This window comes from Podarcis vaucheri (assembly GCF_965113315.1).
Source record: "Podarcis vaucheri genome assembly, chromosome: 1".
Classification (NCBI taxonomy): domain Eukaryota; kingdom Metazoa; phylum Chordata; class Lepidosauria; order Squamata; family Lacertidae; genus Podarcis; species Podarcis vaucheri.
Window position 1 is genome coordinate 68,913,381 of NC_138759.1, and position 24,778 is coordinate 68,938,158.

The 24,778-nt window shown below is 40.0% G+C and overlaps 1 protein-coding gene across 11 annotated transcripts in view; it reads left to right on the forward strand.

Annotated features, from left to right (window-relative positions):
- Positions 1–24,778, forward strand: part of PPFIBP2 (PPFIA binding protein 2) — a 105,741-nt gene that overhangs the window by 60,713 nt on the left and 20,250 nt on the right. For 9 of the 11 annotated variants that reach the window (XM_082214181.1, XM_082214184.1, XM_082214178.1 and 6 more), the window contains 11 exons: positions 356–469; positions 7,356–7,487; positions 11,104–11,196; positions 11,585–11,693; positions 13,033–13,065; positions 15,911–15,972; positions 18,093–18,168; positions 22,205–22,311; positions 22,401–22,468; positions 22,661–22,729; positions 23,510–23,570. In XM_082214181.1, the coding sequence (XP_082070307.1) occupies positions 356–469; positions 7,356–7,487; positions 11,104–11,196; positions 11,585–11,693; positions 13,033–13,065; positions 15,911–15,972; positions 18,093–18,168; positions 22,205–22,311; positions 22,401–22,468; positions 22,661–22,729; positions 23,510–23,570 (924 nt within the window). Of the gene's footprint in view, positions 1–355; positions 470–3,578; positions 3,718–7,355; positions 7,488–11,103; positions 11,197–11,584; positions 11,694–13,032; positions 13,066–15,910; positions 15,973–18,092; positions 18,169–22,204; positions 22,312–22,400; positions 22,469–22,660; positions 22,730–23,509; positions 23,571–24,778 lie in introns of those variants that run through there. The other 2 variants (XM_082214187.1, XM_082214183.1) reach the window with 2 other exon arrangements.

A 24,778-nucleotide genomic window follows, 5' to 3' on the forward strand; every position in this document is an offset into this window, starting at 1 on the left:
ATTTAGTAACTAGTTGAATGCTTTGAGGGGATTAAAAAAAAGAAAAAGCCTGTGTAGTGAGGTGTATGTTGGACTGAAGCCTGGAAAGGAGTGGGTTCAAATCCCTATTTGGAGATGAACTTTATCAAGATGACCTTGGTTCAGCTACTTGCTGCCTTTAAACCAAATCTATTTTATCTGGCTGTTAGAGAACATGAAGAGATTATTCCATGCCACCACCCTATAAGGAAGAGTGGCCAACACATGTGGGTGGGTGCATATAGCTATGATTCGTTACTAACAGTAATGGCTTTTATCCCTGAAAGTATGGAATATTTCCTTTTTATGACTGTTCATTTTTTGTCCTCAATTGTAGGTGAGCGTCCTTACAGACCAGGTGGAGGCCCAAGGAGAAAAGATCAGAGATCTAGAAGTTTGCCTCGAGGGGCACCAGCTGAAACTTAATGCTACCGAAGAGATGCTTCAACAGGTAGGAGGAGTGTGGGATTTATAAGGAATTTTTTTGTGAATAAGCAGACTCCATGTACACATCTGGCTCTATAGTCCTTTGAGATAAATAGGTGGAATTAGATATGTCTCTAGCCTCCTTACAAATAAATTTTTATGAGTTGCTTTTGCTTTCTTGATTAGTGTGTGGTGTTCTATGTTTCAGGCATATAATGCTGTGACCAGTAGGCGTGTAAATTGATACCATTGTGTGTATTATTCTTCATTAGTGTGACAAAGAAAAGTCAACAAGAGGGCTGGATGTGGCTGAAAACCTGTTAAACTGGTTAGATGTTCTTTTTTTATATAGCTGTAGAGGTTAACCTAATGAAATGGGTGGCTCAGAAGCTGTTTTCACAGAGTTTGGTTTGAGGTTTAAATAATGAGTGATTTTATCGAATTTGGGAAGTTTTAAGAGTTTTAATTGATATTCATTATTTTTAACTGAGCACCTGCGTCCGAAGGTCTCCTTATATGCAGCCATTTGCTCGCAAAAGCCCACCTTTCTACAGCAGCAGACAAAGAGGGGTCAGTCTTTGCAACTTGAAGTGACTTGCTGAGTAGAACAAAAGCAACTGTTAATACATAAAACAAATTCTGAGGGATTTGTTCCTTGCAGTCTCCAGGCCTGCCTATAATCTTGGGATTCTAGAAGTACATCACACTCTGAGATCCTGGCACAAGGAGATCCCCGTTGCTTTTCTCCAACACTAGGAGCTGACCCCTGTCTTGAAGCCCCCAAGCATGTGTTTCCTATATGCCTTCATATTCACATAAATTAGAGGATAGCTCAGTCAGTAGAGCATGAGACTTTCAATCTCAGGGTCATGGGTTCAAGCCCCATGTTGGGCAAAAAATTCCTGCATTGCAGGGGTTGGACTACATGACCCTGGTTGTCCCTTCCAACTCTACAGTTCTATGATTCAGATCCTGGAGAAAATATGTGGCAAGCATGCTTCAAAAATACATGCTTGAAGCATGCTTCAAAAATATATTTTTCTGGAACATGCGAAGCATCCCATAAAAGCACACTAGTGAAAATGTGTTTGATAATATCATCATTTGCAAGGGAAATTTAATTTAAATTGGTGAGTTGCATTAAAACAACAACCAGGAATAAGCCCTCCATAATCTTCTCTTATGAAGTACAGTATCTAAATTGCATGTTGCTTTCACTGCCCTGAAGTTGCTTGATAGCCCTAAGCAAGCCATGGTCTCTCTGCAATATGAGGATAGCAATACTGACACACTCAGCATGGTACTTTGCTTGTAAAACTTACAAGATAAGGTAGGTGGGGCGGCTTGAATATTTGTATAGCACTCTAAAGGTTAGGTGTCATTATTCCTACACACAATTTGATACATGGTAGAATTTATCTTCTGTTTCTCTTCCGTACAGCAACGGTAGATCTTCTCAGACGTTTTAGTTGGGATATTCTTCAAGCTAGGACTGACTCACATAATCAAATACAACTGCCAGCAATATGTTTATAAATATATACTGTGTATATATATATATAGTCTCCAGGCTTGGCTATATGGATTCAAAGATGCTAGTGGCAAAGTATTTCCTGGAGTGCAGTGTTGCAAGTACAAACTGTGGTTCAGCATGCCAACTCTCATTGCACATCAGGTTGGTTTTGGAGTTTAGTTTAATTGTGGCATTTGCCATGAGCGTTCTTGAATCTGGGCTGTTGTGCTCTAAACAAAAAGGCACAAACTGCACAGTCCTCAAAATGTTAGTCTTCTTCTTCTTCTTCTTCTTTGGCAATCACTCATAGCCGAATAAAATTGTCTTCCATAAAGACGTTTTAACAATGAGTCCGTAAGTGACTGTGGAGACCAATTCTGGATCCACACGTCCTTTTACAGTGGGGAAATTGGTTTCTGGGCGGGAGTTGATTACGTTGTAGATTTGCCAAGCGTGCCTTCCTCTTAGCATGTTTCTCCCTTGCGTCCTGAGTTTGAGTGTCTTCAAAGCCCATTACTCCTTTGGTAAAGGCTGTTCTCCAGTTGGAGCGCTCACAGGCAAGTGTTTCCCAATTGTTGGTGTTTATACTGCATTTTTAAAAATTTGCCTTGAGACAGTCTTTAAACCTCTTTTGTTGACCACCAGCATTACGCTTTCCATTTTTAACTTCGGAATATAGTTGCTTTGGAAGACAATAATCAGGTATCCACACAACATGACCAGTCCAACAAACGGATGTCGAAATGTTAGTACCCAAATGGTGACACTTTCATCACGTCTATGTCACAGAAAGCATGCATTCATGAGCATAAAGAACTGGTTATCTGTGAAGGTTGGGGCTCTGACTTCTTTCCCAGCCATGTGGCAGGAGCAGTGGAGGAGAGTCAGAGCTTCTCAGTAGTGTGCTCTAACCGTGGTTTCAATGTGACATGTGGGCCAAGCCTTACCCTATCTTTGATCATCACAGCCATTGACTAATTTACTTGGTATCCAGCTATGTTTCCATTTGGTCTCGCTCATGATCCAAAAGCACGTGAGGCAGCTGCATCAGCTGAAAGTGAGCAGGTCTGGGCCAATTCAGTGTCTAGATGGAAGGCTGCCCAGGAACCCGATGTGCACTGCCTTGCATGCCTTGAGGAAAGGCAGGATACAAAGAATGTTAAATAAGCACCGTCTTGGATGTTTGGTGTATTTAATTTCCAAATACTGCTTTCTGATATGAAAGTGCTGTCCCTTAGTCATTGGTGTCTTAGGCTAGTTAGGATTTCTGGGTGGTAAGAGGAAGGTGATGCTCGTTTTTCCTTTTTTGCTATGCTTGAGGTCTCACTTTCAGCACCTGAGGAAAGTTCTGGGTCTAAGCACTGGTGAGGTATGTTTGAAATCAGTCTTTGGCTCTTTTTGCAGGGACTAAGTGTTCAAACAGTCACCCTCCTGGCAAGTTGCATGCTTCTCCTTTCTTTCTAACTTCTCTTTTTGGACTCGTGGTGTGTAAACAGAGAAGTGGAAGCCTGCAATCCTCTGCCTCTTACTGTGTCATCTTGAAATGGTGCAAGAAGCCACATTCTCAGCTGTGTTTTAACTTAAGCGAATATTCCATTTATACCACAGCTGACACACAGCTCTTGTAAAAAGTGCCGCCCTCATCCTAGCGTGATTCTTGCTGAATTTTGGGTAGGACTCTAGCCTGTTTGTTTCCATATTGCTTTAACGAAGGAATGGATTGTACCAGCTTCAACTTTCAGCAGTGTATTTCCCACAAAGTACGTATTAAATGTTGTGGAGTTTAAATGGAATATTCTTTTGGGATGTTCTGTTATACAGCATGAGTTCCTGCTTGCTTTTGTCTTTTTATTATCTTGGAACAGGATGGTGGGGATTTGTGACGGATTGTAAATTCCACTTACCAGGTGAATACTCTCTGTGGGTGAATACCTTGGTCTTACACCAACTATGCAATTCAAGCTAGCTAATATTCCTCAACCCTGTCACCATTTCCAAGTTTCCAGTAAGCATAAATATGCCTGTGCTGCTGTTTTTTGTTACAAATTCATTTCATGCTTAGATTTCAGGAAGATTAAACAGCACTTCAGTGTGAAAACTGAACACAATGTGTTAACCTCGTGCAATGTGGTTTTTATGTTGCGGTTTAGACATTAATATGACTTTAAAGACAAAGCAAACTTAATATATGACATTGTTTTAACAGTTTCTGCAGGGTTTGCATTTTTGGATCCTTGAATTTGGGTCTTCTTTTTTTTTCTTAAGAAAGGAAAAGATTTGGAGGGGGTGTTTCTTGCAACTTACTTTGATCAGTAGTAAATGACAGATTTATAGCAGTCAGAATAAAACAAAGACGTTGCATCATGTACTGCCAAATTTTGTTATGCTTATTTATAAATGTACTAAACAATATAGATTATACTCTGTCTGGCTGTCTCTGCTACTGTCTTTTTACAGATCCTCCTGAAACCCTTGTAGCCAAAATTAGCTCTGCACATGACATGTATTATCTTTTCACTTCAAAACCAATAACGCAATCTGTACTTTTACTTCTTACAACTCTGTATTTATTCAAGTTGCCTTCCAATTGCATCATACCGCTGGAATACTCTGTAATTTCCCCATAACAAAGTGGGTCATATTCCACTAATGAACTGCTCAACATAAGCATCTGCTTGAAGATGGAAATAATGACTTCCACATGTTAGCAACTGCACTGTGGCATTTTATTCAAGCTGTGCTTCAGATAATTTTCAGTTCAGTAGACTTTCTGGACCACAAGTCTCATCTGGCTAAAATTAAAGCAGCACCACTGAAGTATAACATCGGCGTTTGCTTTTCTAAAAACTAAAAGTTAGGGAAGTTGCAAGGGTGCCATGCATTGTCACTTTAAGTAAGGGTTGTATGTAAGTCCTATTCACACATTTCTGTGTTATATTCCACAGATGTGTTCACCAACTATTTTGCATCTCTTACTTTTGTGCTAGTTCAACATGTCTTTCTAACACTCTGGATGGTGATCTCTGCTTGCTTCCTTTTATAACTGCTAGCCTGATTCAAAGTTTGTCCTTACTGTTTGTGGGATAACACCGAAATCCATCTGTGTTGAATTCAAGATTAGAGCTCTTGCTTTCTAGCTGACCCTATTTGCATTTTAATGCCGGCTTCAGAAATACTTAAATTGGGACAAGACTCTCAACAGTTAGCTCCAGATCCTGTTTTCAGTGCCAAGACTTAGTCCTGGATAATGTGAAATAGCAGTTAGGGGAGAGTAGCTTTCAGCTTGTGCACTGTATCACTACACCACACAAGCAGTATTTATAAATTGGGGGTTAAGAGGGGAGGTATTTTGGGGGTGAGAGTTTAAAACAGGATTGGACAAATTCATGGGACAGATCCCTCTTTAGCCATCAGCTGCCATGGCTGTATGGAATCCTCTCCTTCACTAATATAGCACTGCTCTATACATATCCACAAGCTACTTTTCTGTGTTCAGGAACTGCGTGCTTCTGGAATACTAATGACTTGAAGAATCTTGTTCAAGAGTGCCGGGTAAATTGTTTCTCACTGCAAGCCTGGAGACTTTCTGTCCAATAGAGCTGCTTCAGAACCCCCAGAACGCCAATGTTGGAGATGGCAAGAGGGGGTAGCACTTTTTCCCCTTGGCACATAGTTAAATTATGGAAGTCGTTCCCAGAGGAGGCAATGATGGCCACCAACTTGGATGGCTTTAGGGGAGGATTGAATGAATTCATGAAAGATAAGGCTATCCATTACAACTTGCTGTGATGGCTATGATCTGCCTCCATAGTCAGAGGACATCCTGCCCCACTGAAGGGGGTTTGGTATGCTAGGAACCTGAGGCACATAAAGCATTAGAGATGACAAAGTTCTGTTTCAGTTTTATAGGGAGCACTCCCAAGCTGTTGAGGGCAGCCTAACCACCACTTAAAGCAACAAGAGTTCTTCTTTTGTGTGGGGGAAAACCCTCAGCCACCTCATCTTCAAAGTTGAGGCCACACCACCCTTTGCAAGTTCTGTGATCTCCTCCTCTCCCAAGTTTAATCCAGTATTCTAGGTTGGTGGGTTTGCCCCACCCTGCTCCAAAAAACAAAACAAAAAAAGATTTTAAAAGTCTGGACCAAACACTACTCTGTATATGCCTGCAAACTACTTTCCTGTGTTTGGGAAATAAACTCTTCTGGAACACACATTTAGCACAAGCCCAATGCACATTCCAATGCAAGCCTGACTTGGTTGTGCCAGATGACTTTCTGTCCAGTAGAGCTGGCCCAGGAACGAGCAAATTTACCGAAATACATAGGAGCACAGCCGACAAATTAGCCTTAAGAGTTATATTGGGCAGCACTGAACTGGAAAACTGCATGAGCAGAACAACTTGAGCAAGGGGACTTCCTGCCTGCCTCCTTTATGCATGTCCCGCATCACTCCAAAATCTGCTCTGGAGTATTGGGGAAAACCCCAGAACAGATTTAGGGGGTGTGCTGGGGGAGAAGTAATTCTGCTTGCACAAAGCGCTACAGCCTATGATCTGTAGGAATCATGTTGTGATATGTCATTTGAATCCATCCCGCAGCATGATGTTTCAAAAACAAAATTAAAAGCAAGGTCTGATATGTAGGATTCCACACATATCCTGCCTCTGAAATATGTCTGATATGACCATAGGCAGATCTGCAGGAAGGTGAGACTGCTTAACCCTTCAGCCTTATCCATTTTGCCACTTAAAAATCTTCCCTCCAAAATCTCTTTTCACAACCACAAGTAGGAAACAATATGAATACAAGTAGGTCTTCTGCGCGTGGAAAAGCGGGGACAGGGGGTGAGGCTTAAGCAGAGGGAAAGGGTTAAGCACCTCTCCTTCTGACGCTTTCTCCATATTTCAGCCTCCCATGACAACTTCAGGTTTTTAAAAATAAAGCAGGGAATACATATACACAATTGTGTGTAACGTGTATATGAAACAATACGCTAACGTTTAAGAAGCAGAGCTGCAAAATTCATTGCTAAGCTTTCAAAACACACTCAGTACTAACAATTGCTGTGTAATGAATTTGTTCCACTGCCTCAGCAAAAGACCCCTGTTCTGTATTCTCAAGTAAACTTGAAAATCCCTTGCCTTGTGGTGTCTTTATTTTGTCCCAGGTCTAAAAACAATTATGAAGGGTTGCTTTCCTTAATGGTAGTGAACACTTGGGTAAAATGTTTCCATAAACTAAAACATTTTTAAAATGCCTATGTGGCTCTTAACGTAATATTCATATTCAGTAAAGTGTTGCCTGTAAATTGTTCGATTTGGAGAAGGAAGTACTTTTTCTGTCAGCCATGGAATTGAGTGAATAAAAAATATCACAGACATACACTCCTATTTTTGCAGGAGCTGCTAAGTCGAACATTGCTGGAAACTCAGAAATTGGACCTAATGGCAGAAGTTTCAGATCTGAAGATTAAGCAGGTTGGGATGGAGAAGGAACAAAGCGAATATGAAGAGAAGCAGAACAAAGCTGAGGTGAGCCTTGCTTGGTTGCCATTTGAATTCATGACACTGAGAACAGACCTACATGCTCCATCTCCTAAGTAGATATTTAAAATCTGGCCACGAGCGTCTAGTTACCAGCCATGACATGGTGCATGGGAGGGTAATGCTGTGCACTTCCTTCACCCTTTGCTAGTCTCTACCAACTATTTCCAAGTTGCTTTTCACGCAGCACAGATCCCAAGCTCGTTTCTGCAAGCTTTACTGCTCTGGTAATTTTGCTTTCTGGTCAGTCTTTGCCAAGGCTGGCGAAGTGAACTGCCATCTCTCTTTGTTGAACAATCCAGTTATTCCTGATGCAGAAAATTACCCATCCTCCATGGAGGCTGGTGTCTCTGATGAGTCACTGCTCTGGGTAACCTTGTTCCAGTGAGGCGACATGCACATAATAGCACCTTACAGATAAACACGGAGTGGTCTCCAGTGAGAAAGTTCATTCCACTCTAGACATCTTTGGATGCAAGAGTGGACTCCCTAATTTTACCTCTGAAAAAAAGTGTGCCACAGGTGCTAGAAGTCTGGTGAATACTCTGGCTAAGCAGTTTTTCCAAATATGACTGGGAGCAAACAAAGTGTGTGTGTGTGTGTGTGCGCGCACACACACACACACACACACACTTTACCATGTACCTCATTTACCATATCATTGTGACCACTCAAACTCACTCTTCTTATCGCATAGGTGCTGTCATTTGTTTGTTTGTTTGTTTCGACTTCATTCCATGTTTCCTTCGGTCTTAATTTTCTCTCTTCCTCTTGTGTAGTCAGTAGTGAACCTGATCAGTGAACTACAAGAACAAATGTGTAGACTGCAGCTGGACATTAATAGTAAAATCCAGGAAAGAAAATCCCACAGTAGGAAGCCAAATATGGCAGCAGTCGGTCCTCAAGATAGCATTGACTCGGTGACAGAGGTCCCTGTTTGGAAGAATTGCACTCAGTGTGATGTATGAGAAGTAAATTTTGGCCTGAATTTGTGCATTGCCCCCTTTCAGAGACCAAACTAAACTACTAACTGGAGCTTGCTGTGACCAATTGGCATTAGTTTGCGTAGCTTTCAGTAGACAGAGTGCTGTGTTTAAGAAACCAACAGGAAATTTTTGCTTGTCTTGGCCCAGCATGCTTTCATCCAGACCAAGTAAACATGTGCTTTATCTCCCAGTTGTAAATCAGTTTTGTCTCCTGTTTGGAATGATTTTCTCAGGAGTTGCTCCATGTGAAATTAGGAGGGCTGCTTAAATTGTGCTGCAGCTAAGTTGGCCTAACTTACAAGATACTTATCATGGTGTTCAACAGTCTTTTGTATCTATTATGGGATGCTTTGGTAATGGTCTGGTTGAATAAATGCAGGTAGGCACCTTGATTGTGGGTTACATGGTTATTCTTTGTTGTTCTTTGTCTCTCACATATGACATACGTAGAAGGTTTGCTAATGCCCAGAAAAAAGGATACACTTTCAGTATAGGAGGGGGGGGGAGTCAAATTGAGTATGTACTGATTTACATGTGATTATTGCTAAACTGAGGATCATGAAAAGACATGTAAGGATAGACCCAGGGACCTCTCAGGGAGAGAGGGGTAGTCTAGGTCTCTTCATTTCAAGAAGTTAGCACTGTTGCCTCATGAAATCATCATCATCATAAATTTATATGCAGCCATTTTGGGTGGCTGTAAGGGGAAAGAATTCAGAAAGTGTTCCACATAACTGCTCAGTATAGTAAACCTGATTTTCTACAGCACCAAGGGCAATAAAGGATTGTTATGTTTAGCAATTAGTGGTGTGTTTTTTAATTGGAATAAGTTATTTAATATATTTAATAGACAACTTGCATTTAGAACTTCCCTGTTTTATATTAACACCCTATTAAAAACAAACAAACCACCCCCTTCCCTCAGGGCCATGTATATTTTTGGCTGCAGGCTTTCATTTAGGAAAATGAGCTTTGGAGTGTCTTAAAATCATAGGCATATGATTTTTGCTTATTGTGTGCATTCTAAGAGGATCAAATGAAGGGGGAGAGGCATGGTGAATGCTCTGTCGTGTGTTTCTTTGTTTAAACCCCATAAATTTTGATTGCTTATCCTGCATAACAAGCACTTCAGTGAAGGCTTTCTGGAATTTATAGAACAAACCTTTGCTGTGTTTGATCAGAAACCACTTCACATGTCAGGCTGAAAGCTACTTTGGTTAAGCTGATGAAGTTGAACAGAAGAGGAATGACAGTGGTATGCCTAACATAAGCTCGTTTAAAGACTTACTAGCAGCTTGGTTTGTTCATGTTGCCGTGTTGTCTTCTGAATTTTGTAGAATCACATTTTGGAGATACAGTAATACGTTTTTAATCAGTTCATGTTTGATTTTTTTTAAAAAAAGAAAATTATGGTGGCTTTCTCTACTGTGCCATTACCTTCCTTTAAGTGTGTTCCAGATATTGGTTGCCCAACAATGGCAGCAGAACACATCCTGTGTTGTGAACCACCGTGTAATCTTTGAATGAAGGGTGGTATACAGATTTAATAAATAATAATAGCCATTCTGGAAGAGAGAGACCCAAAAGATTTCATCTGCAAGCACATATAAACACAAAAGAACATGATGTGATTGTGGTTCCTGAGAAAAGTGCTGTTAAGAAAATAGTTCTGAACAGTTCGAGCAGTCGGAAATCTAGTTTCTGAACTGCATTGAACTCCTATTCAGAGAGGGAAGGATATAAAAATCACTTGTGTGGTTCATACATTAACTAGCAGAGTCAGCTGCTCTGGAGAATTTTGTGTGTGTACCACTCACTGAGTCGAACTTGTATGCCAGATTTAAAGCAGTTCCTCAGATGACATAAAAATTGTCAGTGGTGTCTCAGAGACAGAGCATTGAAATGAGACAGTTAAAAAAAGAGAGTTTAAAAAAAGCAGCAGCAAAGCATGAAGCTTTTGATTCTATTCAAAGGCACCAACTTGCACCAAAGATGAAGGGGGCCTGGCGTTGCATGCATGTAACATCATGTTCATGACGTCACATTGTCGGGAGGAGGCTGAGTGTGCAGCATGGCTTCAATGGCTGGCGGCGCCTCCTCTCTCGTGCTCAGCCTCCTTCCATGGCAGGAGGAGATGCTGGCCAATGAAGCTTAGCCTCCTCCATCCCCTCAGCATTGGGGAGGAGACTCCCAAAGGATATAGGGGGCCCAAAACAGCTCAACCCCCATAATAAGCTAGTGTCCCTGACTCTCTTTATCACATAGGCAAATCTGATTGGCTATGTGGTTCTTTGGCATCATGCTGGCTACATGTTCTGCAGTTGATGCTGATGAAACAAGCCTTCAAAACATTGGTTTGCAAAGCCAGTTAAAACCATGGCTTCAAATCACTGTGATTAGTTAGACTCTTCAAGATTGTTCTTTCCTTGACAGCTGTCTGGGGTTATTAGTAAAAGAGAGTTCATTTTAACAGACTACCAATTCAAGACTGCTCTCTATCAGCAGTCAGGCCTGGGGTAATTTTATTTTATTGAGATGGGTGCAGTCACTTGACAATTTCACCCACGAGTCCGGTCTCACGAGTAAATGTGTTTTCTCTCTCCCCTCCCCCTCTGCAGAACTTATTACAGGAACTAAAACACCTAAAAATTAAGGTTGAAGAGCTGGAAAATGAAAGAACGCAGTATGAATGGAAACTGAAAGCAACCAAAGTAAGCCACACAACCATTTCACATATTATGCAGAAACAACCCAAGTTTGTCATGCAGTGTAAACTCAAAAGAGGCCTGTAATTCCTTTAAAATGTCATGTGGTCCTAGAAAAGTTTTCTCACCTCCCCAAAGGGAATATACTTACATCCATCCTTTTGCTATGTTTCTGCGTTGGCTGGCAATAAAAGTTTTGAGTGTCAAGGAGCAAAGGGCAAGAGAAGATTTGGGTGCAGTGTGCAAAAAATAATAACAGCATAAAAATGCTTTGTCTGAAGTTTTTGTGTTTCTAACATGCATTAGAGAAAATAATCTATAGTGGTTCTTTGTAATTTATTTTTTTGGATGAGATAGAGATGAAAAGAAAGCTAATGTTAATCTGTTCTTTCAGGCTGAAATTGCACAGCTTCAGGAACAGTTAGCTCTAAAAGACTCGGAGATTGAACGATTACAGAGTCAAATCTCGAGGACATCGGGAAATAATGAAATTGCAGAAAGAGGTAATGATGGGGGGATAGCAAAGTTGCTATCAAAATGTTTTGTCTTCAGTTCTGTTACTGTTATCCATTCTCAAATGGAGAATGGGGTATGGCTTATTACATTTAGGGGAAATATTTTCCAGGAAGTGTAGGTGCCAAAGAGATTGTTTTGTAATCCTCTGTTTGTGGCCTATTTTTTTCTCACTTATCCAAAATGTGATTGCTCTTTTTATGAAAGTTTCTTTTAAAGCATTCCTAAATTGACACAGCAGTTTTATCCCTGTATCCTAATCTTACTATTATCTGTTATATAGTACATTTAAGCATACAGCGCTGTATACAATAAGTACTTTAATCCACATAACCCATTTTACTGGAGGAGTGACAAGCTTTTTAGCCTAGGTCACCCAGGTAGAAGTCCAAGAGTGGCTCTAATGTCAAACATATGGAGTCTGTTTTCTTTTTTTAATAATAAAAAACAGAGAATAAATCTTACCTTTCTCTTTATCTTTTTACTGTTCCCCTTCCCCTTGCTGTTCTATCGATGTCAGGACTTCATAGGGAAATTCTATGCAGTGCTATGAATTTCAGCTCTGAAGGGATTGGTTTCAATAAATGGTTAATATGTAGCAGGGTATACTGGTCAAATATGAACAGCTATTTGCAATGTGCAGCATTTATTAAGGCTATCTCTTACCAAAGTGATGACTGAGCTTTGACAATCCAGTATGATAATCCTTCAGCCTACCATTTCATGTATGAATGGCTGGCTCTCTCTAGTCGAAATGAATCCATTTGTTACTTTGAGAAAGGTAAATAACTCTTTTTAGGTGAGATCCGTTCAATGATGTATTGACACACATTAGATATTATGTTGTTTGTTTATATAGCCTTGAGCTTTGGTATTGGTTTCCATTGTTTGTAGTGTCTATGCATGTTTGGTATAATAGGGTTTGCATGTGTTACTATTTCTCTAACAGTAACTAGGGAATGTCAGCAAGCTTGTTTCCTGCTGAAGTCCATTGATTCCAAAAGGAGGAAGGTTCAAATATTTGAGATGCCTTGGGTTGCCATTCTAAAGCCTCAGTAGTATTTATAAGCCCCATTAAACCTGATAGTGTTGGGTGATCATACATTCGAAGATGTTTACTCTTAATGAGCCCAAAATGGAGTTTGTTGCATTTCTTAACAACAAAGCTTTGTCACCCTCCTTGTCAACGTTTGAACACTGATAGAGATCAGCGGTCATCTCAAATTGTATCTTTTATTTCTGAATGCCTATTCTGATGAAATTGCATACAGTCTCTGATCTGTGTTCTTTCTGCATACCTTATTTGACTCTCTTCATTTCCCACCGTAGAGGAAGTGTATAGGCGAAGGCTAAAAGAAAAACGTAAGCCCTAAGATTTCGCTTTATTACTTTTCACACACAAATTATACCTAAAGTGCACTTCTGCAGCAATAATCATTCAATGTTGGCTCTGTAGTTGACTGCTGAATCGTAACATGCGGGGTGAATATCTCATTGCTTACAGCAGACAGAATGGCTTTAATACAGTCAGATTTATTATCTCACACAAAATCTCCAATGTTGCGTAAGTGAACAGAAAATGGGCATTAAAGAGGCTCTGTCAAAGTTGGTGGACTCCAGAATAGACATTTGTATATTTAAACCACAAAAGATGCATTGCTCATGCACAGCTTTTACCCCCCCACCCTTTTTGGAAAGGGGGTTTTTCTTCCAAACCTTCAAGACCTAGCATTTTAAATATTTCCATCTTAATTGTAGATAATACCTTATTTTTGAAGAAGTCTTCATAAAAGTGAGAAAACCTTGACATAGCTCTTTTAAAAGTCTTTTTTCCTCCTTTAAATCTGACTGGGTGCTTGTGCCTTGCTTGTCGTTAAGTGTGGCTTTAAGAAAAGCAAAAACTGTGTCTGTCCATGCCACATCTATGTGGAAATTCCACTGCCTGCTAAAATATGATTAAAACACATAACCCACTAATTGGATCACTCCCACCACTAGATTTGCAGTACAGCTGTGATAATCTAAACTTTATTTTTTTTTAAAAAAAAACTACTGAATACTAATTCTCCCCCTCCCTGTACTAATATTTTTGCAACACTATTCTTCTTTTCCTTGTGTGTCACATTGCCATCTTTGCAAATTATTGTTTTGAAATGTCACTATTTTAAAAATGCCTAAGATTTGGGATAGTTTTGTTTAGAACACCTAGGAATGTGTGTTGCTAGGACAACTGCTGTAGTCAAATCAGTCCCTGCATTCTCAGTCAGCTGTATCTTCATCCCAAGCCAAAGACTGTTAGCTCTAAAGTTACTTCCATGTCTGCAGTGAGCAAAAAACGATCTAATGAACGCGTACAAAACTTCAACTTCTTCCCAGAAGTTTTTCTCTTTGAAGGGTACAACCTATTCACAAGGTGTATATTCTTATTGGAGAAAGAAAGACAGTGACTCCCATACGAAGGCTTGAAAGCTGATAACCAAAACTTAAATTTTGCCTGTTGATGATAGCAGGGTATAAGGCAGTTAGAAAGTGAGCCCCTAACTAAAAAGCATCTGCTGCTGTTTGGTAAATGGCTTTAGCACGGACTAGGATTTCTTTTGCACTACTTGGTACAGGGGTGTGGAACTTGAGGCCTAGAGGCCAGATGTGGTCTTCCAGGTTCCTGTAACTGGCCCTGGAGACTCTCACTAATCCTGCCCTCCAGTGCTTTTGTGTGGCTGGAATGTATGCTTGAACTGTGATGATGCCTCCCGTTTGCCTAATTGGAGAAGTGTGTGTGTGTGTGTGTGTGTGTGTGTAAGCCCCTGGCTTTTGAGTGACTGGAATGCAGCCTGTTGTACAAAGGTGAGAGTCTCTTGCTGCCTTTTGCCCACCCTTTGCACATCTTTGGTCCAAAAAGTTCCCCCACCGCTGGTTTCCTTCGCCATACAATGAAGATAGATGAATGCAAGTAGCAACAAAATCTGTATTCTACCAATCAATAGTTTTCAAGCCTCTGCATCCAATACCTTATGCAATTTACTATTTTTGAAAGGTCCACGGTTTTATTTTAAATAATGAGTTATGTGCAGAACACTTTGTTTTCTGTCAGAGGGTAATTACTTTGGCTTTGAAACCAGCCATCTAGCTAGTTGTAGTGCTTCTTATTTTGCTAGAAGTGTTTATAAAACAACAGTTTTTGCACTCCATAGATTTTTGTGTGTGCCTGAATATCAGCAAGTGCTTGAAGATGCTGGGCATTAAAGCATTGAATGTTTCAATCACAAAAAATTTTAAAATCGCAATTCCGTTTAGTGGCTGTATTCGGATAGCACATTAAGCCATAACCCGTTGTGTGCCTCAACGAACAGTGAGTCATTTCCACAGTGCCCCTTCCCTAGCACTTAAAATCATGGTTTGTTGGAAGAGAAACAAACCATGAGCACAGATTGGAACACGACAGTAACCAAATGTTTGTTGCTCCTGCTCATGATATGGAAGGAGTGTGTCAGGAGCGATTTCAGCAGCATTCACTCGAGCACTCCTTGTTCATGATAAGCCATGGTTTAGTTGGAGGCCAAGAAGAATCCATATTTTTAGCAGTCAGGAAATTAAAACATTATGTAGTGTGTCATGTCTGTTTCCCTTGAACATGCCATACCTGAGCATCAAGTAGGGGGCCTCAGGAAAGACCTAGTTTGTGATGCAGTGGGAGGGTGGAACTGGCAAAAGAAACTGGCAGCTTGCACAAATTTCAGCTTGCACAAATTTCAGCTCTCGCATCTCTGCATCCAGCCCATTGTCGATCTGTGAATGTTACTGGTTTTTGTTTGTTTGTTTTGTAGGCACCCTGGAAGTGAGTGGAACTGAAGGGTGGCACATAACATTCTAAATGCATTTATTCAGGGAGGTTGTTTTTATCTCATTCCAAGAGACTTCTGCAGTGATGTAGAAAGATCTCACCTGATAAAAACGTGTCACGTAGAACCAGCAGAAAGTGCTTGTGCATGCCCTGTGGTGACAAGAGCTACCACATTGCATAATTTAAACAGAGGCACAGAGATGTAAGGCACTGGCACAGTTTTTTGTTTTGCTTTGAGAAGATTGCCGAAAGTAATGTTACGATTGCACATCTGATATAGCATTACCATTTTGTATACTATAATGGCAGGTAGCAATGTATGTGTATTTTCACATCCTTTATTTCCTTCTGAAACATTTCTTTTAGATCAAGAGGTCCAATGTTTGAAAGTAGGAATGGAATCATTATTGGCTGCAAATCAAGAAAAGGTAAGAAAAGTGCAACCGTTAAGTGTTGTTGTTGTTTGTTGTTTGTTGTATATGCCTCCTTTTCCCAGGCTAGGGCTCAAAGCAGCTTACAGATAAAAATGGGGAGGGGCAGAAAAAAACTAAAAACTGAGAAGATCATCATTTATAAATACATATATATGGGCAAGTCCCCATTTACGTGAGAGTTACGTTCCAAGACACCGTGAATTAAGTGAAATTGCACACATTTGAAACACCATTGGAAATGCCTGCAAACACCCTCTAAACCCTTGGAAACCCCTTTAAAAAACCAACAGCACTTACCAAACGCCACCACAATTGCTCCCTCCAAATCTCCTTGATCAAACTCTCCACAGGCCTCAGCGATTGGCGCAGGGTCTCCTGGGATTGCACTTGCAAATACTTGTGGAATTGCTAGGCACTGTTTGTGTGCCTTTTTGCCCTTTCTGGGCTCTTTTAGGGATGCTTTTACCATTTTTAAAGTCCCTTTCAGGTTTGGCTCCATGTGCATGTACGCAGTCACGTGTCAATTTGATGCGCATAAATTATTGGTTGTTCCCTGTACATAAAATAATCTATTTCAAATGCAGATAATAATAACAACATCTCAGCACGAACCCTTTGATTGATGGTCATGAAAACAGATCATACACTAGGGGCCAGAACTGCAAATAGGGACACCTTACTCAACCAGCAGCACCAGGGCTCCCCATTATTGCTTGCATGCCATTCCTTTTCCCCAAAGATGATAGTAGTTTTGATTTTAAAATCTAAAATTATATTGATACATTAAAAAATAGACAATGGAAATAGCAATGTTACAAGTATTCTTTTTGTCCCCTTCCATGGAATATATCTGATTATTCCTGGTGCTTTTACTGGGGAAGGCACTGGATTGTAAGAGGTGTTTTATTCAATACCCAGCAGTAGGTAAATTGCCCTTCATATCGTGTCTGGCCATTTCAGAAAGCTGTAACTAGTTTAAACTGTAGGCCTTGGTGCCCTGAACTTTCCTATGACTCACACTTTCTTGTCACACCTATTTTCATGAAGGAAGTGCCATGGGGAGAATTTAATCATAAGATAGCCTTGACCCCTCTCAACTTTCCATCACTGGAAACTACCTCAAGCAGGTGGTGTCTCATGACTGGGGAGAAAAATGATTGCTGGACTCCATTAACAGGGTGCCAATATACAGGCAGGCTGTCCCTGCTGATAATATTTCCTAAAGCGCAGAGTGGAGGTGTGTGGGTCCATGTGCCCCCACCCCCAATATGATTGACATCAGCATGATTTCGACAAAATGAGGCAAGGGTATGCCTGCAACATGTAACAAGCTAAATATGATAAAAGCACTTATTTATTTGCACTATTTATAGCCCACTGTACATTGAAATTTTCATTCCAAGAACAGGCACAAAGAAATAAAAGGAAATGGAGAAAAACCGCAATATATAAGCAATCACAAAATCATATAAAGGCGTCCAATAAACAACAAATTAACTGCTTCGTCATAATGTGAAAGCAAGACTACAATAACAACAAATAATATTTCCCCCCAAAGAAACCCATAAGAGAAACAGATTAAGCAACCAGTGAATGGTCTTTGCAACAGTTCCCACCCCATTCTTCACTCATAGCATTCCACTCATTCCCGCTCTGTCTCACACTAGCCCCTGTGTGCGTCAATAGACTCTCCCTCTGTGACAACAGTCCTGAGGATTGTTCCCAATCCTGAGGAAACCCACTGGCTTCAAGGTCTGTAAGGCTGCCAGGTACAGACATGGAGGAGGATTTGATGACCTCCTTCACCTCTTTTCTTCTTACCTGCCAGCACAAAGAGCATTCGGGGACCTCAAGGTCCACACTTCTGTGTAACTACAGTAGAAGTATGTGATAAGAGGGACAGGTAACAGGTGCCCCATGGACAGATTCCAGGTTCAGCTTTCTTTCTCATTTCTTGTGAGCGAATAATCATACAGCAACAAGTCTCAGGGCTGCAGAGACTAGGAAAGGTCTCATGGGCCTCACCTTATTCCCAATATATGTAGATTCCTGTATATTGAAATCCTCACACCATTCAAATCTGTCTGTTTTCCTTCTCTTCGCTTCCTTTTCAGGACCGCCGAATAGAAGAGTTAACTGTATTGCTAAGTCAGTACCGAAGAGTGAAAGAGATCATGATAGCAGTACAAGGTATGATTGGTGGATATACATCACATGGAAGAGCTTCCAAAACTTTGAGGCAATTCTAACAAAGAGTTTTAATTTTTATATTCAGAAAAGGGTTGTGAGGGGAAACTGAGATAGCAGCCCTAGAAAGGCAGAGGGCTGGTTTGTGTGACACAGTAATCCAAACTATGCCTTAGTGAAACTCTGAATACGTGGGCTCCAGTAGAAGAATTTCCAGCTGCTTCGCTCCTTTCTGGTCCTTTTTGCTGACATGCCGTTAAGTCAAGGTTTGACTTAGCATGTTGTCCAAACTGGGACTCACGATTAAGCTCACTAACCAGTAGCTGCAAGTGTCCAAGATACATTCCTGTGGTGGAGAACCATAATAAACACAGTTTCTTCGTCGCCATTCTTATGTTCCCCAACAAGCTTCTTTCCTCTCTCCATTTCTCTTCCAAGGTGCTAAGCCAGTGATGCTTTGCTTGATTTACTGTAGCTTTTAATATGTGGCAATTCTTAAGCATAGAATAAATTTATAATTAGGCCTTTTGGAGTAGTTACTTCATGGAAAGATTCCACATTAAGTATTTGTTAGCATATGGAGCAAATAGATCTTGGGTATTTAACCACCAATGTTCGACTTCATTCCAGTCACTTCTTTAGTATAAGCAAATATCCCAGTGTTTCATTCCATAGGATCTTGAATGGGATTGACCTGCCACAACAGCACACGTAAACTTGAGACGTGGGGCTGCATGGAATGTTTTATCCAAGGGATGATGAACTCGTGTGGGGCTATGTCCCTCCCCTTTGTCCGTGACTAATACTGCTTGGCTCTGCCTTTTGATACATACAATTAGGGCTATCAGCATGTGTTTGTGGAAGCCCTCTGCCTTTGGGGGGGGGTCAAAGAATGGTATTCCTTATTGCTTTTATAACACAAAGTTCATTGACATTAAGAACAGAGTTCTTGGACTAGTCAGTGTTCAGAGACACTCTGCACTGTCAAAATCAGTTCCAATACATGCAGCTGGACAGTGAAGCTTCTGTTTTAGTTACATATAGGACCAATGCATTGCTGTCATCACCTGGGAGAGCTTACCTGTTTGAAAATGTGGCAGACACATTTACCTGCTTGTAAATGTGGCAAACAGCAGGCTACTGGTAACGGATCTGTATTTTTCGGAGGTCGGTTTGAGTAGCTTCCATGTGTGGTCCTGAATACATTGTGTTTCTTTCTGGGAAACACATAGCAACAGCCTGTCCATCTTGACGACAGTCAGCAATACTGAGCAAGATGGAGGGGGTGGTCAAACTTGTTACAGTGCAGCTGCCTGCATTCCTAGGCTAGTGGTGTCACACACGTTCTCGGATCTTCATATTATTTGGCAGAGCAGATAGTGAAAGTTAATTTATTGTCTGCATTGTGAGCTGTTTATCCATAATAAGTCATGCAAGTATTTTTTCATGTCTAAGAAGGAATAATTCATTTTTCTTGTTAAGAGACTTATTTCGAAAAGTTGCCTAGGAAAGCATCTCCCCTTGCCTGACTAGACAGCCACATGAAATGTTATACTTCCTGTCTGCATTTAGAATAACCCAGCCAAGAAGATAAGTGAATAATATATATATAAAGCACAATGGGGCCCAGGATCCACTGAACATGCTTTTACATCCCCTACCCTACAAGGTTCCTTTAAACTCAGAGTGACTGCCCCTTTGCAGTTTAAAGGAAATGTGTGGGAATGGAAATGGAGAGAGGAATGGCTTTCTGAGACCAATCTTCACTCTTTCATCTACGATTATTTCTCATCCATCCTCAGTTGTTATGACTGAATAAGTTTCAGTGTTATCATTACAGATTTTACTAAACATATGGTGGTGGTTGAGATGATAAGCCTGAGATGCTATTTTTAAATCATTGACTTTAAAATGTTATTGGGGGGGGGCAGTGCTTGGCCTAAACCTTATTTTGCTTTTCTTAAACATGAGGTCTAGCAAGAAGCCCATCTGAAATTGCTGGTCTTTTTCTATACAATAGACATATGAGAAGCTGGAAGTAATTTTCCTGTTTTGTAACCAATCTTGCACTCTCTAATATGTGAAATAGATGGGATTAGGCAACATTTTATTCCACACGGTTATATTTTCCAGTGACTTAATGTAACTTTAAAGAGCGTGCTTGCCACAGCGACCCAGTTTGCTTTAATTAACTACAGAACATTTGGCTAATATATGCATAACTGTTTTAGATTGTGAAAAATAAGTTGATCGTATCCCTTTCCTTCTACATCAGCTAGAATTGGAAAGCTGACCTGAGCCCTTAACTAAAAAACAAAATAAAAAAAAAACTTTAATTAAATGGTGTAGGAATTAAAAGCTAAGAATTATAAACTAAACCTAACATTGAAATAAATGACATGTACCAGAATGCTGAATACAAATAAAGTCAATAGGAGCTAGACGCCTGCTTGATTTTATTACACTTCCTGCTCATTTTAACTAATTAAGTAGTACTAAATATAAATACCCTTTTCTTTTGAGCATTGGTAATGAGAGATTTTTAAGTGTTGCCTGAATCAATTTAATCAGTTTGTTATTCAACTAAAGTTTTAATTACAGTTAAAATTACCCCCCCTTTTTTTTTTACTGTTTATACAGTCTATTCCAAATATTATCTCTTAATTGGTGGGTCTGAAATGAAGCAACACAGTGCTGTGCAGACACAGACATTCCAGTCCCTTCTTCCCTGCCAATGTTATATATATATAAACTTAACAGCTTTTCTTTCTAGTTGTATAAAGCTAGCATTTTGGAGTGAAACAGTTGAGATGTTCCTTCTAGAGATAAAGGAACACAGGTAAGTATCCTCCCTTAGATGTGTATCTTCCACAGAGGGATCTGAATCTCTTTTGGTTTGCTCTCCATCCTTACTGTACTAATTTAAAGCAACATTGAACTAGTTACTAAGTTTAAACAACATTTTTAGCTGCTGCAGCAAAACAACAGTACAGGCATTTTTCTGGCCACCTCAGTCAGAATACCTTATCCTTAGAAAGGGCCTGCCTTGGCCCTTCCTCTGAGATGAGGACGGGGCAGCAGAGAGCCTTGCTGAGTGAGTGAGTGAGTGAGTGGATGGGTGCTGGCAGCAGCTGGGGTGACTGAGGACAGTATGGCGAGTGAACAGGGGCTTGTAGGACCAGTTACCTGCTCTCTGCAAGCACCACCTGAAGCGATTCTCTTGCTTATTATCATTGTATGACCCACCTTGTAAATTCTAAAAGCCGTGTTTTGAAGTGACACCATTTCTAAAGCAGCTGAAAGCCACAATCTTGTATCTGAAATGACATTTGGGGATTCTGTGAGATTTGCAAAATTATACTTAGTTGGATATATGTGTCTGCTTCGTGTTGTGGGCTGTGAATTACCAGCTTGGTTTGCACATCATGGTAAGATTATGACCCTATGTTTGGACAACATGCTAAGCCGCACAGAGCTAGGAAGACCAGGAGCAAATCAGCTGTGGTCTCCTCCCCGGGAGTCAGTATGTTCATATGAAGCTGTGGCTGAATTACATGCAAATATGACCAATGTTTCACTGACTGGAATATCTCAAAACCTGAAGAGATTGAACTTTCACTGTGCTTGACACATAGTTCCATACCACCACCTGTTACAAGGGGCTGTGAATGAGGATGTATGAATTAGACCTAAATATGTTAAGAGTCATTGTGAATTTTTGTTTTTGTTTTCTAAAAACAGCCTTTAACCATGCTCTGCTCTAAATTTCAAAATTTTATCATGTTTAGAGACACACATCTAAAAGAAAATATTCTATGCATCTAAATGTTGAACTGATTAATTAGCAAGACGTATTGGAAATTTACTTGCTAAATAATAACTGTACTTTATTGGTTCTGTCTGTTGGAATCCTTCTGTTGTAATACTATGGCTGCTCGATTGAATAATTGATAATTTTAGGCTCTCGGTGATTTTTGGTCTGTGTACGTATATATGGAATCCTCTAACCATGCACAATTTTAAATTCCAATCCTTTTAGGAACTTCAGAAAGAGTTTTGTGTGGAAGCAGTGAAGATGATATTGAAGTAACTTTAAGAAAATGGAATCCCATGAATAAGCCCCAAATAGAACTATATAAGCCAGAGGTTGGTTGGTTCTTTTTTCCATTATTCTATTTTTTTTTCTTCCCATACCCATACTAAAAAGTACTCAAAATAAAATTCTTTTTACACAGGTACCTCCAGGGGAATTGAACCTACCTATGTTGCCTCCTCCTCCACAAAAAAAAATGCTGGAAATGAGGCAAGAACAATTTTTCTTTGTTAAATCTGTGTTTCTCAGAACACTCTTTTTTCATATTGTAAAACATTCTTTGAAATACTTGCTTTTGTGTCAAGAGCATGTGGTCAATTGGGGCAAAACAGTTAAATTTAGAATGCATCAAGAAACCTGCTCTTTAAAATGTGTTCTTCTGTTTACCATTACGATTAACAGTGGAAGCTCCCCAGTTCCTTCAAATAACCTGTTTTCTGCAAATGGACAAAGCCTGGAAGTCCAACATAGGTAAGAAGAATAACGCTGTCAACATTTACCAATCAAGTTATCCTAGACATTTTGAATGGGGATCCTTTCCCCCAAATGAGCAACCACAGCTCCAGTTCAAAGGGCCCTGAGAAATCCAGTGCAATCGGAGATTCCCTACATTCAGGCCTGGCCATTTTAACTGAATGAGACTTTCCCTCCAGGGATACAAAATATAAAGCCAAATCCCATATTGAATAGTTGACCTGACACACAGTTGTTACTGGTTTGACATTTCTGTTTTATTTCTGAATGATAAACAAGAGCTGCGTGTTCTGGGCATTTGGGTGACAAGAAGATCCACTCATGCCTATGGAAGTAGCCAGATGTCAAAAAGCATCATACATCTGGTCCTCAGGCCCAATTTAGATGTGATGCAGGCCGCAGGTTGCAGCTTAATGCGTAGATGAGGAGCATTCCACATGCATCCCATCACATTTAAAAGCCCTTAATTATATTTGCTGGCCCATTAGCATGTAGCAGTAGCTCCACTTTGCTGATCTCCCCCTGGCTGCTGACCACCTTGATGTATAACAAACTGAGTTAGCAAATCACACATGCACATTATGTTTTAAAACTTAATGGGGAGAGTGTGGAATGTTTGCACAAGTAAGAACTTACCTGTGACCCTCATGTATAAACTAGACCTTAAGCTTGCAGTTTATTTGATAGTGAAATCAGATTGCCCAGTTACTCCTGCTGAGAGTGTGTGTGTGTGTGTGTGTGTGTGTGTGCATTAATTGTTGCCTTTCTCACTTTAAGGGCACCTCAGAAAAAAATATCAAGTAGTCTTGAAGACTTGCAAAGTGAATCCTTGGAAAAGGTTGGCTCAGAAATCTTCGCTTTGCCTAATTGTGGATTGCATGTAGAAAATGTTTAACAGCTGAGTCATTCCACTCTGTTCTTTTCTGAATTTTGAGATCAAAGGAACGTGGTTGGTCTGTTCAACACCAAACCCAATCAGTATTCTACCACAGCAATTACTGCTGGTGTATTCTGACCAATATATCTGTGCAATACAAGTCAGAGTCTGCCCAAATTGAATTCTGCATAACACTCAAATTGTACTCAGTTTGTTTTTTTTTATTATTATTATTTTTATTTAAGAAAGATACACTCTTTACATCGTTATACAAATATATACACCCATAAAAGTTTCCATCATAGGAAGAAATAAGAAAAAAAGAAAAAAAAGAAAAAGAGAAAAGAAAAACAAAAGAGAAAGAAAGAAAGAAAGATAACATAAAATAATAAATTGTACTCAGTTTGAAGGTGGCCTTTACTTGTTGCTGTTGTTAAAAACTGTCACCTTCAAATTGATGCATCAATCTAATAGTATTCAGAAGGAATGTGGCTAACCCAGAACTACTTCCGGTGTTTCTTCAGCATGTTTAATGTGAGTTTTTCATTTTATGTATGTAGTCTGTTTTGTAATGTTGTATATGGCAAATGAATGAAGGTCTAGCTTCTCTAGTTATTCCAGAATTCAGAGGTCTATTTTCTCCTTCATCATATTCTGGGTATTTATTGGGTATATAATTTGGATGTGCGAACACTAGAATTTATGGAGATACATCACAAATTTCTATCTAAGAGTGCCAAGTCTACCACTTGGCTCAAGAATACAAACCATTATGCACTTGAGCAAAGAATTTCAGCTTCTGCCTAGAAACCGCACATCCTTCGAACCCGTAAACAACTCACTTCTGTGCACTTTGTGTTAATTATTGCAAGTATTTAAACAGTTTTTGTATATAAAACAAACAAGTGTTTTATATGCCGAAATTTGAAAGCACTTCCTTAGACACAGTGGGACATATCCTTCTGAGTCCTACATGAGGTCATGTCCATTAATTTCAATAGGTTTACTCTGAAGAGGACTAACGTTGGAGGCAACCCTGTACACACTGCCTGTAGAAAATGAAACAAATTCTATTAGCCTCTGTAGAAGCTGTATTTGAGATGTATTTATAAATTTAGAAGGCATGAGACCCGCAGTAATGCCAGGTCGACATGGCACTCTATACTGAG